This window comes from Malaclemys terrapin, chromosome 1, assembly GCF_027887155.1.
Source record: "Malaclemys terrapin pileata isolate rMalTer1 chromosome 1, rMalTer1.hap1, whole genome shotgun sequence".
NCBI lineage: Eukaryota > Metazoa > Chordata > Testudines > Emydidae > Malaclemys > Malaclemys terrapin.
This window is the reverse complement of record NC_071505.1, coordinates 194,434,119-194,452,909: the sequence shown is the minus strand read 5'-3', so window position 1 is coordinate 194,452,909 and position 18,791 is coordinate 194,434,119. Positions and strand designations below refer to the sequence as shown.

Here is an 18,791-nt window from a genome sequence, read left to right as displayed (position 1 = left end):
ATTTCAAATAGGATCATACTCAGGGCACTCAGCCCCTGCCTCTACTGCCACATCTGCACCCTATTTTAGCATTTTGGTTTTCAGATATTCAGCTTTTGAACAAAAAAAAATCAAAATTTTCCATTGAGACTGTTTTCACAAAAAAAATAATTTTCCATCTAAAAACAGTTTTGACAGAAAATTTTCAACAAATTTTCAATGTCAACAAATTATAAGAAAAGGACATATAAGCAAGAAAGTGAATGAATGACCAGTTAACTGAGTATTCTAATAATTCTGCTGTCTATACTCTGGTGGATTTTTTGTTTTGTTTTTGTTTTTGGATGTTTTTTTCACTCAAACAACAAAACTACACTGTCCATTCACAAAGATGGTCCACATTTTATGCAGTGGTTATGAAACAGAGTGCAGAGTGCTTCCATCAAGAAAACTACTTGCCTTTTACTTACCCACTTAACCACTAAAATATAACTGTGATATTTCCTTCTTAACTGGGACAAACGTTGTGCATTCCCATGAAGATATCCAGATTTTTTAAATTCCAACCAGCTTACCCCGCCCCATGGTAAAATGTGAAGTTTTACAGTCATTTAAAGAGCAAGAAACTGTAAACGTATTGAGACTATGATGCCACACTGGCAGCTAATGCATTTTTTATAAGATGTGACTTTTTAAAGAAATGTCTTCAGTCACCCAACAGGACAGAGTTATTCAGGAACCCAAGAAAGATAACTGGTCTATTATATATCAGAAAGCATGGTTCTACTCCCACCTGAGGTCTCATGGATGAACTTAGGCCCTGATTCTGCATCTCTTTTGCATACTTCTGCTGAAATCAGTGAGGATTTGGCGTGTGAGGGCTTAGTGATTAGGCTATGTATATTTGTCTTTACTACTTCTTATTAGCTAAAGGTCCACATTGAAACAGTAAAAGAGGAGGCAACCACTCTCTTAGAAAAATGTGTTGTTACTGGGGGAATTGAAGTATATTCTTGTCCTAAGAAAAGATTCCTGCCTGAAGCTTTGTCTCCTTTTTTGGAAACCAAATGCAGTGGAAAATAAACAAGGCATCTGAAAATAAAATCCTGTTACTCTAGGAAATCATAGACTTCAGTATGGTGTGCTGATGGTAGTGGGAGAGCTTATCTGGGTAGTCTGATGGGATCTGTGTGTGGTGTGTGTTAGTTTTTGTACATGGACCCTAAGTGGTAGTTATAACTTTTACAATAATTGTATATGCACCCAGAGCATTAGATGGGAACATTTTTACAAAATGAAATAAAGAGTAGTTCAACAAATTTCAGCATCTACGTAAGTGGAAACATAACAAACATTTCTGTTACTAATAGACTTTCTTACCAAGTTAACAATGCTTATTTTATTTTCTACTATATTTTATGCTACAGTCTACTGAAATGGAAAGATCTGTCAGTCAGAGTGCAGGAATCTTGTATGGTGACTCAGAACTATAGTGTACAATACATTTACTGGGCATATTTTTTAACCTTGGATATCAAACACTTGTTTCAATAGCCATTCAGTGTAGAAATTCCTACATTCTGATTCACTACTGCCTTCAGAGGTCATCTGTGTGCCCACAACAGACATGGCTGCCTCAACGTCTTGATTTATCCAGACAAAACTTCCAAATCTGAATTAGGCTTCAAAAATATTTCACCATTAGCTATTTTAGTAAAATAACAGTCTGGAATTCTTTTTAACTCATTGGTGATTATATCCTGGGTAATAAACAACTTGGCCCGAAATTTGTTTAGCATAGTAAAGAGTGGTTGCCTTATGAACAGTGACTCCCTCAATTTATGACCTAAAAATAGAGTGGTGTTCATTTAAAGAAAATGTTGACTTTCTGTGCAGTTCAAAGTGCTTAAGGGACAGAATTTATTTGCATTTCCACATATATTCTTAACATATAATATTTCCTATCCTGTTCAGGCTCCAAAGAAGCACTTGCAAAATGGAATTATTCGTGGATACCAGATAGGCTACCGGGAGTACAGTGCAGGGGGCAATTTCCAGTTCAACATCATCAGTATTGACACCACTGGAGATAGTGAAGTTTATACCCTGGATAACCTGAAAAAATTCACCCAGTATGGCATGGTAGTACAGGCATGTAACCGGGCTGGAATAGGACCTTCTTCTCAGGAAATCATCACCACTACCCTAGAGGATGGTAGGTCCTAGGCAAGCAAATATCATATATACCATTGCACACATTTTTTGATTTCTTTATCAGGCCTTTTATTCTCACTGATGGATATGTTGACCTAATTGTATCTACTGCTTGATTAGTGTTCATTATATAGTGGATAAGAGAATGGTTACATTGGGAAATGATAGTTATATTATAGACAGGTGGGAGGGAACAAATCAGCCTGCGTGTTGTGTACAAATTTCAAATTGCTAGCTATGCAATATAGTTCAGTTTAAGAAATATGACTGTTCTGATTTAATAACATCTGCAGTTGTGAGAGAACTTGATTGAGAACATAGCCTTTCTTAGAAACACCCTTGTTTTGATATTGACTGAGTTGCCAGTTTCATACTCTCAACATAGGATCATAGTGTGGTTTGATATCTCATAAAGTAAAAATACTAAAACTGAAGTAACTATTTTTTTCAGATAAGTCTGCTGTGAAACCCAGAGCTATGTTTATGCAGTAACATAATTTGCCAGCCTAAAATGAGACATGAGTTTTTCCAAGAATGTCCAAACTAATAAAAGAAAAGTCACTGGCACTTTTTGTATATTTCAGGCTGTCCACTGAGAAAAGCAATTCAGAATTATTTTTCTAAATCACACAGAAGAGCACTTCTCAAATAATGATAGAGAGTCCTCTAGTGGAAAAAAAGAGTTATTCCATATGCTATAGAGAGGACTTTAATACTTTAAAACAGTATAAAAGTAAATTCTAACACAAGCAACCAAGGAAGATATCAAAAGCCAGATTTCCAGCAATGTAAATTGGCATAAATCCACTAAAGTCAATGCCATTTTACACCAACTGAGAATCTGACTTTATGTATGTTAAACAGAGTAACACATTTGTACATTCTTGAGTGTTACAGTGTTTGAGGCATATGCTTCAGAGAACACTGGTGTTTTACATTTACTGCAGATCCTGTTAAAACTAGACAGAGTGCAGCATGATGGAAGACAATTCACTGAAACATGCATGTTTTTACTACTGTCACAGGTGTAAAGTTTTTCTGCTATATCTGGCACATGTGGGTTCTTTCTTGGCAACATTTTTGTAACATCACTGTGAGGGCATTATGGGAATTGGGGATAAGATAAATCAAGAAGGCAAAACGATAGATTAACAAGCATTGCATTTGAAACAGAAATTACTAAATATAAATTTGTTAAAGCTGATTGAAAGTTTGAAAACGTTCTAAATTTTTGTGAATTTTTTTCAAAAAGCTGTACATTTTGATTTAGAAAAATCTCAAAGATATTCAAAAAATCAATTTTTCTGTATATTTTAATCAGCTCTAGAATTTATTTTCCTTTTAGTAGCGAGGGAAAATCCTAATGACGGGCAAGTCAGTGAGGGTCCAAAGACATTTCTGGGAAGTGATCTGTACTTTCAAAAACAAATGTAGTAGTAACCAAGCAGTTCCATCAATAGCAAAGTAGAAACTCAGGTTAAAATAATGGATTTTGCTTAAGTGACGAAAATTGAAAATGTAGTAGAAAGGGACTCTTCCAAGAAGTGGGTATGATTATTATTTAATTTGTGTCTCCAATGAATTATGAAGAAAATGTATATGTGCATTCAGTTTCACATTGGTGACTATAATCTCTTAAAAGTACAGTTTTACTTGTCCACAGAAGTTATCTAGAGCTAAAATTGGTGAATATCTCATTCCAGTGCCCAGTTGCCCTCCAGGGAATGTCCAAGCCACTGCTACATCACCAGAAACTATCTCCATTTCCTGGTCTACACTTCCCAAAGAAGCCCTGAATGGGATTCTACAAGGATTCAGAGTTATTTACTGGGCTAATCTCTTGGATGGAGGTAAGCAGCTTTAACCAACCCATCAGGTGTGTGCCAATAGCAATGACAGGATAACAGGAAATTCATGGCAGTTAATATCATTTTGTCCTCCGGTATGAAAAGCATACCAGAAAACTTTAAATTTTCTTTCATCATCATTTTACACAGAGCATCATACATCTCTGTCTGGATCATTTTGTACAGAGCTTTGAGTAGTTGACAGGTTGTTACAAAACTATTTATGAACACACACATGTTCAAAAGAGAATTTTGGCAAGTGTGGGAGTATCATCAGTTCCTCTTTACCTCCTCAGAGATGAAGCTACTGCCTTTCCTTTAAAGATTACTGTGCTAGTTTCAGCAGCATTATTAAAATACCTGATATCTGATTATTCATCCAGGAAGAACAAAATTAAACACAGGAATCCTTGTTTAAATTCCACAAACATTTTTAAAAATATATTTTTTGAAATACTCAAAGGTTTCTTGTTTTCAGAGGGGGAAAAAGAAACCTACCTGGCATTTCTTTTTCTTAAGGTCAACAGAATTGCCTCTGAAATCATTTTGTATTATGGACTTATCTTCAGTGATTGGCTTTTGAAGCCCACAATGTAGGGGATTTCTGTTTTGTAATTAGTAAATGGCTTGAAGTATTTCAACCATTTTGGTAAATAAACAAGTTGCAGTTTATCTGACAGTATCACTTTTCATCTCCATGTGATTTGAAACAAAAATTACATAGTAAAGTGTGTGTGTACACTAAGTAGTGACACTGTAAATATAACACCATCCTCCTCAATAGATCTGCTCCCACTATATTTTTTTTTAGTTATGCTGACAATGTGCTTTTGCCTCCACAATTAGAGTGAAGGAAGGAAACAGGTTTGGGGCAGCTTTCCCCTCCCCCCCCTCCCCCCAACATGTATTTGAAGTGCTCAGATCTTTGGAATGTTAACATAGATCCTAAGGGAGGTGATCAAGTGTGCATGCATTTATCACATTCTGCAATTTATGATGATATCACCTCAATATTTGTTTCCTTTTTGTGGACTTTAGTGAACAATACATTTTAACTCTTTTCTTTTTTTTAACTCTTGCTAGCAATGCAAAGCTGTCTCAGCTCTGGCAGAATGAGCTGGATTATATTCTGCTGTGTGTATCCATCAATAGAGTAGTTACCGTAATTAAATGCCAATTGTCTTGCCAAGTTCTATCCTCTGCTAGTTACACCTGTTCAAACATGAGGTTGCACAGGTGTAAATGAGGGCAGAATGTAACCTGGAGACTCACTATTACTGGTGGTAATGGTCAAGGAAGAAATCTTTTGAGGTACAGTGACTACTCACTGGGGAATGAAAAATAAAGATGAGAAAATATGCAGTCCTGATTCAAGACAAGGTAATATTTTTTCATTGACTTCGGTAGGCTTTGGATTAGGCCCTACACTGCTGAAAAGCTACATTACAGTATAGCCTACTATACCCCGCAAAACACAGCTATTGGACCTGAAATTTATCTTTGAATGTCCTTATCTTGTTAGATATATTTTCTGCTCTAGCTGTTCTTTTAAAGCATTTTTGCACATGAATTGTGTTTTCCAGCTTAATACATTCAGGTTTATGTGATGAGCCCCATCTCTCCGTGCAAGTGAATTTGGTTTTACCACATTTAAATCTATCGTTAACTAATGCTTCTGACCATAGTGCACTTTACAGTAGAGCTGGGCAAATTTTTTCAAACAAAAAGCGTTGTTTGTTTAACTTTACACAAAATGGCTTTTTTTCAGACATGAAAACTGTTGTAGAAATTGTTGACTTTTTCTAATGTTTTTATTTTGAGGGGAAAATGTTGCATCATTATTATCAATTTTTAAATTGTATTGTCAGTACCATTATAGAAATATTTTATTTACCGAAAAGCTGTTTCTCAGTAAATGCAAAATTTCAATAACCTTTTTGACAGTGGTTTTGATATTTTTGCTTAATTTCAATTAAAAAAAGCTAAATAAATTATAAAGTTAAAAACAAGTTTGCTGTTAATCATGTGAAAAGGAACTGACATAAAAATTTCAAATGTTGTCATTTTTTCCCATCTGCTCTATTTTATAATAATGATCAGTGTGAGCATTTAAGCTATCTATTTAATAATCACAAAATATTCTCTTTCATGAGTGCATATTCTTTAATCAGGAGATTTCCCTTTTATTTTCATACCAATACAGACACGTGTGATTAAAAGAAGAATAGCATTGCCAATAACTTGTTTCACTTTTTGTTCCCTAGAGCTGGGAGAGATTAAAAATGTCACTACTACACAGCCTTCACTAGAGCTTGATGGGCTGGAAAAATATACCAACTACAGCATCCAGGTGTTGGCATTCACACGAGCTGGAGATGGAGTCAGGAGTGAACAAATTTTCACCCGCACTAAAGAGGATGGTAAGAACTAAGAACTGCTCCATAGCCAGCCTGACATATGACACTGATTGATTTGGCCCAGATTTTCAAAGCAATCTGTATACAACACCCAGCGTGCATGCAAAAATTGGGATTTGCATGCATAGCTCTTGAGTTGTGAGCACACATTCAGTGCTGTGTGCACAGTTTAAAAAAAATTGGGCATTTCTATTTATTCATTCCTTTTATGGCCAGGTTAAGGATTAAGGTCCCAGTTCAGGAAAGCATCTAAGAATATGATTAATTTTAAGCATGTTAGTGTTTTTTTAAAAGGTAACAATAGTTTATTTAACAACTTTGACATGTTCCTGTTTTTGAATTATCCTTGAGATAGACTTTCTAAATCAATAGAAGGTAGGAGCCTAACCTGCTAAGCACTTTTGAAAATCCCACTAGGCACCTAGCTGCATCCGTGAGCACCTAAATACCTTTGAAAATCTGTTCTCAAAAGGTCAAGGATGTTTTGGCAGAGATAGGAATGTGAGGCACAGAGCTGTCTGAGTAATATTAGTTCAATAATTTCTTCAGTGACATTTCTGATATTTTTTCAAATAAATTAGTCAATAGTTTTTCTCTTTATTATTCATCCAATTTATAGATAATGCATAAATATTAGTATAATTGATATGGGAAGGGGATTTACAGAAGTGCGTCAGAGAGGGGGTGTCCAACTCTTACTGACTTTCATTCATTGAAGAATTCCATTAAGTTACTCAAACCAAGTATTAAGGGGTTGGTTCTGAAATTTACCCCCATTTTAATGTCACTTTACGCTGACAGAGTGGTGTCAAGGGGCCTCACAGCAAATGAGGATCAGGCTATTGCAGGGTGGCACTAGGCCTTTAAGAAGGAAGAGGCTATGTACCTGTGACTCAGCAGCTGCCTCCTAACTGAGTCTTAAGAGGGCACCTGGCCCATATAAAATGGGAGTTGCCTGGAGGAGTACTTGAGGGAAAGGACAGGTGAGAGCTGTCAGGGACCAAAAGATTGGAGGTGCTTGAAGGAAGCTGCAGGGGATTTGTGGGGGAAGGCTGAAAGCAGGAGAGCAGCAAGTTGGGTTTGCAGGCTGGTCTTCCTAAACCAGTGAGCTAAGGCTGGAGGCCAGAGAGGGTGTTGCCTGCTGACTTCTAAGCCAGAGAGCCAAAGCTGCGGGCTGAAGGTAAGGGAGCAGTGTAGGGCTTATTTGCTGACACCTCTGTGGTGGAGAGCGGGAGTCAGGTGAGCAATGGAAAGGCCTATCTGCTGGCCTGTGTGGGATATGAAAAGTTAACTGAACAGGAGGAGCGGTGGTGCCCTCCATCAGAGTGGCTGGGGGAAGGGTGTTACTGCTGGGAAGAGTGGATTATAGCCCAGACGGAAGTCTGGGGTAGCTGAACTGGTTAAAGGACGGAAGTGAACTGAAGAAGAGCCCAGGAGTGATGGCAGACACTGGAGTTTGATATGTGAGATGTTAAGGAACTAGATGTCTTGGGGTTTTAAGGGACTATCTGCACTTGGGTGATAAATGGACTGTTCAGGGACTGTTGTTATGGGCTATTTGAACTATGTTTTTGTAATAAACTGGTCCCAAGGAAAGACATTATTAGGCAAGAGATTGTCATGGAGGTTTTGGGCTGCCTGAGAAGGTAAACTGAGGCAGTCATGCCTGTTCTGTCACAGCCTGCTGCTAGAGGGCACTCCAGGCAGAGCCACCCTATGACACATGCCCTTAATGTATATTTCTTTCCATTATTCACTCAGCTTTACTAAGGTATTTGTTCCCAGACTTGTTTTTATTTTCAATATTTACATAGTTCCTTTTATTACTTTGAACAAAAATGGATTAACCGCAAAAGCAGGAGCATGTCTTATGATTCATAAATGTAGTTCTACTTCCAGAGCTCAGTAAAAGCAGCTATGTTTTAACTCCTTTAGAGAGACAAGGTGGGTGAGGGAATAATTTTTTACCTTTATCTTTTATTTTTTAAGAGCTTATCTTTTATTGGACCAACTTGTTTTCGTAACAGACATTCTTCTTCGAGTGCTTGCTCATATCCATTCCATTAGGTGTGTGCGCGCCGCGTGCACGATCGTCGGAAGATTTTCTACCCTAGCAACACCGGCGGGTCGGCTGTGGAGCCCCCTAGAGTGGCGCCTTCATGGCGCTGAATATATACCCCAGCCGACCCGGCGCCCCCTCAGTTCCTTCTTACCGCCCCTGACGGTCGTTGGAACTGTGGAGCGCGGCATAGCTGTTCTCCACTCTCCCTAGCTTAGTTAGTTATTCGCAGTTATAGTTTAATAGTTAAATAGTTTAAAGTTGTTAGATTTGTTATAATAGTCCAGGGGACTAAGGGGGTCGTCGCCCCCTTTCTCCCCCGGCCGCGGGCCCGGGCTCATGCCCAGAGCTCCCGGCTTCAAGCAGTGCGCCTCCTGCGCTAAACCTATGCCCACGAGCGACCCGCACGACTCCTGTCTGAAGTGCCTGGGAGAGTCCCACCAAACAGATAAGTGCAAGATCTGTAAGGCCTTCAGACCAAGGACCAAGAAAGAGCGGGACTTTCGGCTCCGGCAACTCCTGATGGAGGCGGCACTTAGCCCGGACACTCCTTCTACGAGCCAGGCCCAGGCACCTAGCGCCTCGGTGCGCAGTGCCCCAGCAGCACCGGCAATGCCGACAACGCGGGCGGTGTCGGACAAACCTCCCCGGCACCGGACCTCGTCGGCACCGCAGCAGGCACCTCGGCGCCGGTCATTATCCCCGGGGCATAAAAAAGCCCATAAGACGGGGACCTCTGTACCGAAGACGCCGGCTCCCCCAGTGCCGGGGGTAGAGCCGAGTGCGCCGGTGGAGCACCGGAAACAGGTGCCTCCAGCACTGTCGACTCCGGCACCGAGGCCGTTGAGTCCGGTGCAGATAGCGTCTCCACCGAGACCGGCGGTAATACAACTCCCGTCGACTCCGGAGACCTTCGTGGCGGCGAGAGACTTGATAGCTCTCACGGAGCCGGCACCGCCTCAACCACTGGCACCGACGGCACCGTTGACCCGCCCGGTCCAGTCAAGGGGGAAACCTGCCTTGATGCGCCCTCCATCACAAGGGCTGGAACCTCGGCACCGGTCCAGGTCCAGAAGCAGGTCCCCACGCCGCTCGCAGTCCCGGCACCGAATATCACCTCGGCACCGGTCGTACTCGCGGCCAAGATCTTCGTCACGGCACCGGTCTACGTCTCGGCACCGCTATGATCGTCGGCACCGATCAACGTCGAGACGTAGTTCTCGGCACCGCTACGGTCGACGCTCGACGTCGAGAGGCCGCTCCTGGCACCGGGCATACTCCAGGTCCTCGTCGAGGTCCAGATCCGACTCCCAGCACCGACGAGGTCATCGGCACCGATCGCGGTCCCGGCACCGTTCGCCGGCACCGCGCAGAGATAGATCATCTCCGGACCGGTACCGTGCGGCACCGCAGACCACGGGGGTCGTTTCATCTCTCTCGGCACCGCCATGGCCGTCAAGATCGGTGTCTCGCTCCTCGGAGGACCTGTCGAGATCGGCATACCCCCCTCAAGGGCAAGCCGAGGAACGGAACTTGGGCCATTGGCAGGAGATGGCAGAGGACCACTCTCATGGACCATCTCACTGGTCATTTTGGACCCCGTGGGCGTACCACCAGGAGCAAGGGGCTCCAATACCATCGACCTCTCGCTCGGGTCACTCGGTTAGAAGGGCCCCAGAATCCACCATCTCTCGGCCTCCGCCAGGGGGCATGGAGGCTTCCGTGTCCACGCCACCTGACACCATAGACCCGAGTACAGGTGATGCTCCGGCCCAAGAGCAGGGGGATCAGGACCCCCCCTTGGATCCAGTACCACCGGAGGCGTCTTCCTCCTCCTCTCCGGATGAGGCAGTGGCGGGCACTTCATGTACGGGTCCCCCTCCGATAGATCTTCGGGCTCACCAGGATCTCCTGCGTAGGATGGCCCGTAATATGGACCTGCAGGCGGAGGAGATAGTGGAAGTACAGGACCCTATCGTGAACATCCTCGGAGCGGATGCCCCATCGAGGGTGGCGCTACCCCTGATCCGCACGATACAAACCAATGCGGATACGATATGGCAAACTCCTGCCTCTATCCCACCCACAGCGAGAGGGGTGGAAAGGAAGTACTTTGTCCCGTCTAAGGACTACGGGTACTTGTATACCCACCCCCAACCGTGTTCACTGGTGGTGGAATCAGTGAACGCACGAGAGCGCCACGGCCGCAGGCTGCAGCGCCTAAATCAAAAGAGGCTAAGCGGCTCGATTTGTTTGGCCGTAAGGTTTACTCAGCCGGAGGGCTGCAACTTAGAGCGGCGAACCAACAGGCGCTATTGAGCCGTTACAATTTTAACTCCTGGAACTCTATGGGGAAGTTTAAGGAGTTGATTCCCCAAGAGTCCAGGGAAGAGTTTGGAGCCATGGTAGAGGAGGGTAAGAAGGTGGCTCGGACCTCCTTGCAGGCCTCCTTGGACATAGCAGACTCAGCTGCGAGGACCCTGGCTTCGGGTATCGCTATGCGGAGGATCTCCTGGCTTCAAGTTTCGGGTTTGCCTCCGGAGCTACAGCAAACCCTACAGGATCTGCCCTTTGAGGGACATGGATTGTTCTCGGACAAGACGGACTCTCGCCTGCAGAGCCTCAAGGACTCGAGAACAATCATGCGCTCCCTGGGGATGCATGTTGTGGGCCCTCAGCGCAGACCATTTAGGCCGCAGCCTCAGCGCTTCTACCCCCCCCCCGCCTCGTCAGAGACAGGACTCGACCCGGAGGCGAGGGCGAGGTGGTAGAAGAAGGTGGGCCGGCCCTCAACCCGGCCAGAACCAGGGGCCACCTAGACCACCTTCAGGCCCCAGGCAGTACTTTTGAAGGTGCGGTCGAGGACGGCGCCCCAGTCATCCCCCAGGATCCAGCCCCCTCCTTTCGGGATCGTCTCTCCCACTTCCACCGTGCTTGGTCCCTTATAACTTCGGACCGTTGGGTCCTCCGCACAGTGGAGAGGGGATACACTATCCAGTTTTCTTCTATCCCCCCCTCACACCCCCCTTCCCCGTCCCTCTTCAGGGACCCTTCTCACGAGCAACTTCTTATACAGGAGGTTTCCACGCTCCTTGCTATGGGGGCCATAGAGGAGGTTCCAGTAGAGTTAAGGGGCAGGGGATTTTATTCCCGTTACTTCCTGATCCCCAAGTCCAAAGGAGGTCTGCGGCCCATCTTGGACTTGCGCGGACTCAACAAATTCGTAGTAAAGTTGAAGTTCCGCATGGTCTCTTTGGGGGCCATTATCCCTTCCCTCGATCCTGGAGACTGGTTCGCCGCCCTCGACATGAAAGACGCATACTTTCACATCTCAATTTACCCACCTCACAGACGCTTCCTGCGATTCGTGGTAAACATGGTGCACTACCAATTTGCAGTCCTTCCCTTCGGCCTATCCTCGGCCCCAAGAGTGTTCACGAAATGTATGGCTGTCATGGCAGCGTACCTTCGTTGGCAAGGGATACAGGTGTTCCCGTACCTAGACGACTGGCTGGTACGCGGTCGCACCAAGGAGCAAGTTCAAGCTCACGTCCACATAATAGTGCACACATTCAACGAGTTGGGCATCCTACTCAACAAGGACAAATCCACTCTAGAACCTACCCAGAGAATAGAATTCATAGGCGCAGTTCTAGACTCCAGACGTGCACAAGCCATCCTGCCAGACAACCGATTTGGCACCATCACGAGCCTCATTCAAGGGCTCCAGGCGTTCCCAACTACCACGGTGAGGTCGTGCCTTACCCTGCTGGGTCACATGGCCTCCTGCACGTACGTAACCAGGCATGCCAGACTTCGGCTTCGCCCACTCCAGACCTGGGTGTCGTCAATATATCGACCAAATCGGGACAGCCTGAACATGGTGGTCACGGTCCCGATCTCGGTCCTGACCTCCCTCACCTGGTGGCTAGATCACAATGTGGTCTGCGAGGGGATGCCATTTCACGCCCCACAACCCTCTCTGCACCTGGTCACAGACGCTTCATCTCTGGGTTGGGGCGCCCATCTCAACGAACACCATACCCAGGGCCTGTGGACTGCACCCCAGCTAGCCCTGCACATCAATGTTCGGGAACTGATGGCGGTGCGCCTGGCGTGCCAGGCATTTCTCAACCTCCTACGTGGCCGATGTGTGTTAGTTCTCATCGACAACACCACGGCCATGTTTTACATCAACAAGCAAGGAGGAGCACGTTCGTCAATTCTATGCCAAGAGGCCATTCGCCTGTGGGACTTCTGCATCGCCCACTCAATCCATCTCACGGCATCGTTCCTCCCTGGAGTCCAGAACACTCTAGCGGACCGACTCAGCAGGTCCTTCCAGACGCACGAGTGGTCTATCCGTCCGGACATCATACATTCCATCTTCCGGAGGTGGGGGTTTCCCCAGATAGACCTGTTTGCATCTCGAGACAACAGGAAGTGCCACGTGTTCTGCTCCCTGCAAGGTCGAGCTCCGGGCTCCCTCTCGGATGCGTTTCTCCTTCCCTGGAAAGACCACCTGTTTTATGCCTTCCCTCCGTTTCCTCTGGTCCACAAGGTACTGTTAAAATTGCGCAGAGACCAGGCACAGGTAATTCTGGTCGCTCCAGCGTGGCCGAGACAACATTGGTACACCACACTGTTGGAACTCTCGGTTCAGACACCGATCCCGCTTCCGTTGTGTCCGGATCTCATCTCTCAGGACCACGGCCGGCTGCGTCACCCCGACCTGCAATCACTCCACCTCACGGCGTGGCTGCTCCATGGTTCACCCAGGCAGAGCAGCAATGCTCGCACTCTGTCCAACAGATTCTGCTGAGCAGTAGGAAGCCCTCAACACGCACCACGTACCTGGCCAAGTGGAAGCGGTTCTCCTGTTGGTGCGAACAACGAGCCATGTCCCCGTTGCAGGCACCCATTCCTCTCATTTTGGAATATCTCCTCTCCCTAAAACAGCAGGGGTTGGTGATATCTTCAATTAGAGTTCACCTGGCCGCTATATCGGCCTTTCACCCAGGGGAACTCGCGTCCTCGGTATTCTCTAACCCGATGGTCGTTAGATTCCTCAAGGGCTTAGACCGGATGTACCCACAACAACGTCAGCCCGTTCAGACGTGGGACCTCAACCTGGTTCTCTCCAAGCTCACAGGTCCTCCATTCGAGCCACTGGCCACCTGTTCACTTTTGTACCTATCCTGGAAGACAGCCTTCCTTGTAGCCATCACCTCAGCAAGGCGCGTTTCTGAACTCAGGGCGCTTACATCCGAGCCCCCTTATACAGTTTTCCATAAGGATAAAGTGCAGCTTCGTCCACATCCTGCCTTTCTCCCTAAGGTGGTTTCTCCTTTTCATATCAACCAGGACATCTTTCTCCCGGTCTTTCATCCCAAACCACATGCCACTGTCCAGGATCAACGTTTGCATTCCCTGGACGTACGAAGGGCCCTGGCCTTCTATATTGACCGCACAAAGCACTTTAGAAAGACGACACAACTCTTCGTTGCAGTGGCCGACCGAATGAAAGGCTCACCGGTCTCCTCACAACGCCTATCCTCCTGGATTACGTCTTGCATCCGGACTTGCTATGACCTGGCAGGTGTCTCAGCACCGCACCTCACCGCTCACTCCACGAGGGCCCAAGCTTCCTCGACTGCTTTCCTGGCACATGTTCCGATCCAGGACATTTGTAGAGCAGCGGTTTGGTCATCAGTCCACACATTTACAGCTCACTATGAACTAGTGCAGCAGTCCAGAGACGATGCTGCTTTCGGATCAGCGGTTTTGCACACAGCAATGTCTCACTCCGACCCCACCACCTAAGTTGGGCTTGGGAGTCACCTAATGGAATGGATATGAGCAAGCACTCGAAGAAGAAAAGACGGTTACTCACCGTTGTAACTGTTGTTCTTCGAGATGTGTTGCTCATATCCATTCCAAACCCGCCCCCCGTCCCCACTGTCGGAGTAGCCGGCAAGAAGGAACTGAGGGGGCGCCGGGTCGGCTGGGGTATATATTCAGCGCCATGAAGGTGCCACTCTAGGGGGCTCCACAGCCGACCCGCCGGTGTTGCTAGGGTAGAAAATCTTCCGACGATCGTGCACGCGGCGCGCACACACCTAATGGAATGGATATGAGCAACACATCTCGAAGAACAACAGTTACAACGGTGAGTAACCGTCTTTTACTTCAGCCCCCTTGTCTCTCTGATATTCTAGGACCAACACAGCTACAACACCAGAAACTCCTTTAGTTCATCAGCAGCAATTACTCTGTCTGAACCTGCCTTGAGATGCTGCTTCCCACTCTGTATGTCTTAGCCACACCCCAAAAGACAGTGAAATCCTTTCAAATCATTTTGTAAGTCTATATGTTTGGACCATCAGAACACGTAGAATCATAGGACTGGACGAGACCTCAAGAGGTCATCTAGTCCAGTCCCCTACACTCAAGGCAGGATTAAGTATTATCTAGACCCTTCCTGACAGGTGTTTGTCTAACTTGCTCTTAAAAATCTGCAATGATGGAGATTCCATAATCTCCCTAGGCAATTTATTCCAGTGCTTAACCACCCTGACCGTTAGGAAGATTTTCCTAATGTCCAACCTAAACCTCCCTTGCTGCAATTTTAACCCACTGCTTCTTGTCCTCTCCTCAGAGGTTAAGAAAAACAATTTTTCTCCCTCCTTCTTGTAACAACCTTTTTATGTACTTGAAAACTGTTATCATGTTCCCTCTCAGGCTTCTCTTTCCCAGACTAAACAAACCCGATTTTTTCAATCTTCCCTCATAGGTCATGTTTTCTAGACCTTTAATCATTTTTGTTGCTCTTCTCTGGACTTTCTCCAATTTATCCACATCTTTCCTGAAATATGGCACCCAGAACTGGACACAATACTCCAGTTGAGGCCTAATCAGTGCGGATTAGAGCGGAAGAATTACATCTTGTGTCTTGCTTACAACACTCCTGCTAATACATCCTAGAATGACGTTCGGTTTTTGGGGGGGAGGGGTTGCAACAGTGTTACACTGTTGACTCATGTTTAGCTTGTGGTCCACTATGACCCCCAGATCTCTTTCTGCAATACTCCTTCCTAGGCAATCATTTCCCATTTTGTATGTGTGCAACTAATTGTTCCTCCCTAAGTGCGGTACTTTGCATTTGTCCTTATTGAATTCCATCCTATTTACTTCAGACCATTTCTCCAGTTTGTCCAGATCATTTTGAATTTTAATCCTATCCTCCAAAGCACTTGTAACCCCTCCCAGCTTGGTATCATTTACAAACTTTATAAGTGTACTCTCTATGCCAATATCTAAATCATTGATGAAGATATTGAACAGAACCAGATCAGAACTGATCCCTGCGGGACCCCACTCAATATGCCCTTTCAGCATATCTGGGAACAGTTTTCCAATCAGTTTTGCATCTACCTTATAGTAGCTCCATCTAGTTTGCATTTCCCTGGTTTGTTTATGAGAAGGTCATGTGAGACAGTATCAAAAGCTTTACTAAAGTCAAGATATACCACGTCTACCACTCTCCTTCCCGCCCCGCCCCCCCCCATCCACAAGGCTTATTACCCTGTCAAAGAAAGCTATCAGGTTGGTTTGATATGATTTGTTCTTGACAAATACATGCTGACTGTTACTTATCACCTTATTATCTTTTAGATGTTTGCAAATTGATTGCTTAATTATTTGCTCCATTATCTTTCTTGGTACAGAAGTTAAAATGACTGGTCTGTAATTCTCCCGGTTGTCCTTATTTCCCTTTTTATAGAATGGCACAATATTTGCCCTTTTCCAATCTTCAGGAATCTCTCCCATTTTCCATGACTTTTCAAAGATAATTGCTAATGGCTCAGATATCCCCTCAGTCAGCTCCTTGAGTATTCTAGGATGCATTTCATCAGGCCCTGGTGCCTTGAAGACATCTAACTTGTCTAAGTAATTTTTAACTTGTTCTTTCCCTATTTTAGCCTCTGATCCTACCTTATTTTCACTGACATTCACTATGTTAGACATCCAATCACCACCAACCTTCTTGTTGTCGCACTCCAAAACACCATGAATTTGAAGTTGCTATAGATGTGTCTCTGGCTTCAAGAAATGTCTAAAAATAAATTTAAAATTGTAAAATACTGTAAAATGTTCTCAATGGACTTTTGCATTTGAGGTGACAGGAGAGCCAATGTGGCAATGCTTGAGTAAATATTCCATTCCAGTGACCTAACACTGAGGGCTCAGCCCCCATGTCAAGAGTGGGACACGCTGCTCCAGGGGAGCGCAGGAAGAATTCTGTCTCAGGGAGGCAGAATTCCTCTCAGAGCCCCTCAGAGTACAGAGGGAGAGCACCTGCTGCTATGTCCCTTCAGGGAGAGTAGAGCATACTACCAAATGTGTGCTGGCCAGTCTTATGATGGAGGGCCAGGGTCGTGTCTCTTCCTTCTCCCTGACTCCTTTTGGGTGTCTTGCTCCCTGGGATGCATAGAGTGAGCAGTCTCCGCATTCTGAAAAGCACAGAGGCAATGATTGTGCCTGGTTCAAAAGGGGGCTCCTTTAACCCTCCTCCTCCCTGAAAAACCACAGAGGTGTTAAGCAGTATCTGTCCCTAAATCAGTAAGCCCAACCTTTTCAGATATTGCAAGAGTCAGCTCAATGGCCCTACTGTTTAATTCTTCAAAGAGAATCTCATTTAAGATATGTAGATATGAAATAGTGACATTATCTATATACATATCTTACACCAGCTTCACTGCAGTTATTTTAATTCTGGTACAGATCTTTGCTAGGATAGTGAGAGGGTTAAAATTAGAAATGGTCCAAACCAAAGCCCTGGAGCCAAACACCCCTGAACTTTGAGGAAGTTAGCAGCTGAATGATGCTGCTGGCTGCTCTTTCAACAAACTCTGGTGGTAAATATATGACATCTTCGGGAGAGTTCAGATCTGGAGAGCTCATATCTTCTACTTGTGGTCACTCAACTCTACTTAAATTGAGGACAGAGTATCCCACTCTTCAATAATAAACTTATTCTTGAGTGTCTTTACCTTACCATCAAGCCTCCTAGTTCTTTATTATTATTATTATTGGGTTATATCGTGTCGTTTTTGTTTTTGTTTTTGTTTCTTGTTTTTACATCAGTAGGAAGTTTTCCTTAAATCAAGGGCCTGGTATGTCCCATTATTATTGATAAAGGCACATTGTGGCCATTCATCACTTAAATATGGGTTCCCAGCTCCGATATACATGTCCATAAATCCAGAATATCTTTAACAGCCCTGAAATTGACAAAATATTTTCTTCCCAAGTAGCAAATGTAAACAGTAACCCAAGTGTTAAGGAAATCAGGCTAGAGAAAATGAGTTTGCATTTGGATTTCTTGTAATAATCAATACTCATTTTAGACACCAGAGGTCAGACATGGTTGCTATTGAGCTTAGGAAATGAGAGAGGTTCCAGCTGAGAATATGAAGTGAGGCTTCCTTTGAAGGTGGCATCATTAATGTTTTTGCGTAACTTTTCTCCCCAGGAGCCTTCGGAGAAAGTAATTGTTCCTCTCAGAGATCCTAGTGGCACCATGAGAAGTGGAGCAGAAACTTCCTATTTTAAGAATTCATTGCATTTTACCCTACCCTTTTCACTCTCAATGGAGCCACTCATAAGCCAAGTGTCTTCTTCACCCGTGGATTTATTTTACTGATCATTAAAAATTAAAATAGATTTTCTAATTCTCTCCCTCCTTGGGTTTAAACTGCATTTCACAAGCTATATTTGATGGCATGGGGATTGAATTATTTCCTTCATATTTCTTTATTGGAAATGATACATTATAAAACCTTAATTAAAACAATGAATCTCTATTCTTTATTAGATAGACCCATTGAGCCAGACCCTCAGCTAGTGTAAATCAACACCGCTCCATTGATTTCAATGGAACTACGCCAATTTGCACAAGCTGAGAATCTGGGCTATTAACTCACGCAAGGCTCTGTTAAAAAGGGATACTTAGATGTGGGTACATACAGCCCAATTTGGCCTTGTGGCAGCCTTAATCTGCTATGCCTGACTTTGTATTATTGCATAGCTGCCATATGCAGCTTTTGGGACTCTGATGATCCAGAAAGATACATGTGTCTTTCTGTCTTGCTTTTCAAATTCACTCTTTTTTATTTTAAAACATTCTGCTCATATTGTCTAGCAGGAATATAAGTTTAGGCAGCAATGCCTTTTTTTCCACCCAAAAAAGTTGGGTGCCAGACATAATGGTTA

The 18,791-nt window shown here is 44.6% G+C and overlaps 1 protein-coding gene across 1 annotated transcript in view; it reads left to right on the top strand.

The window, feature by feature from the left end:
• Positions 1-18,791, top strand: part of DSCAM (DS cell adhesion molecule) — a 630,903-nt gene that overhangs the window by 515,449 nt on the left and 96,663 nt on the right. The window contains exons 17-19 of the mRNA XM_054049425.1: positions 1,954-2,194; positions 3,897-4,043; positions 6,305-6,460. Of these exons, the coding sequence (XP_053905400.1) occupies positions 1,954-2,194; positions 3,897-4,043; positions 6,305-6,460 (544 nt within the window). The remainder of the gene's footprint in view (positions 1-1,953; positions 2,195-3,896; positions 4,044-6,304; positions 6,461-18,791) is intronic.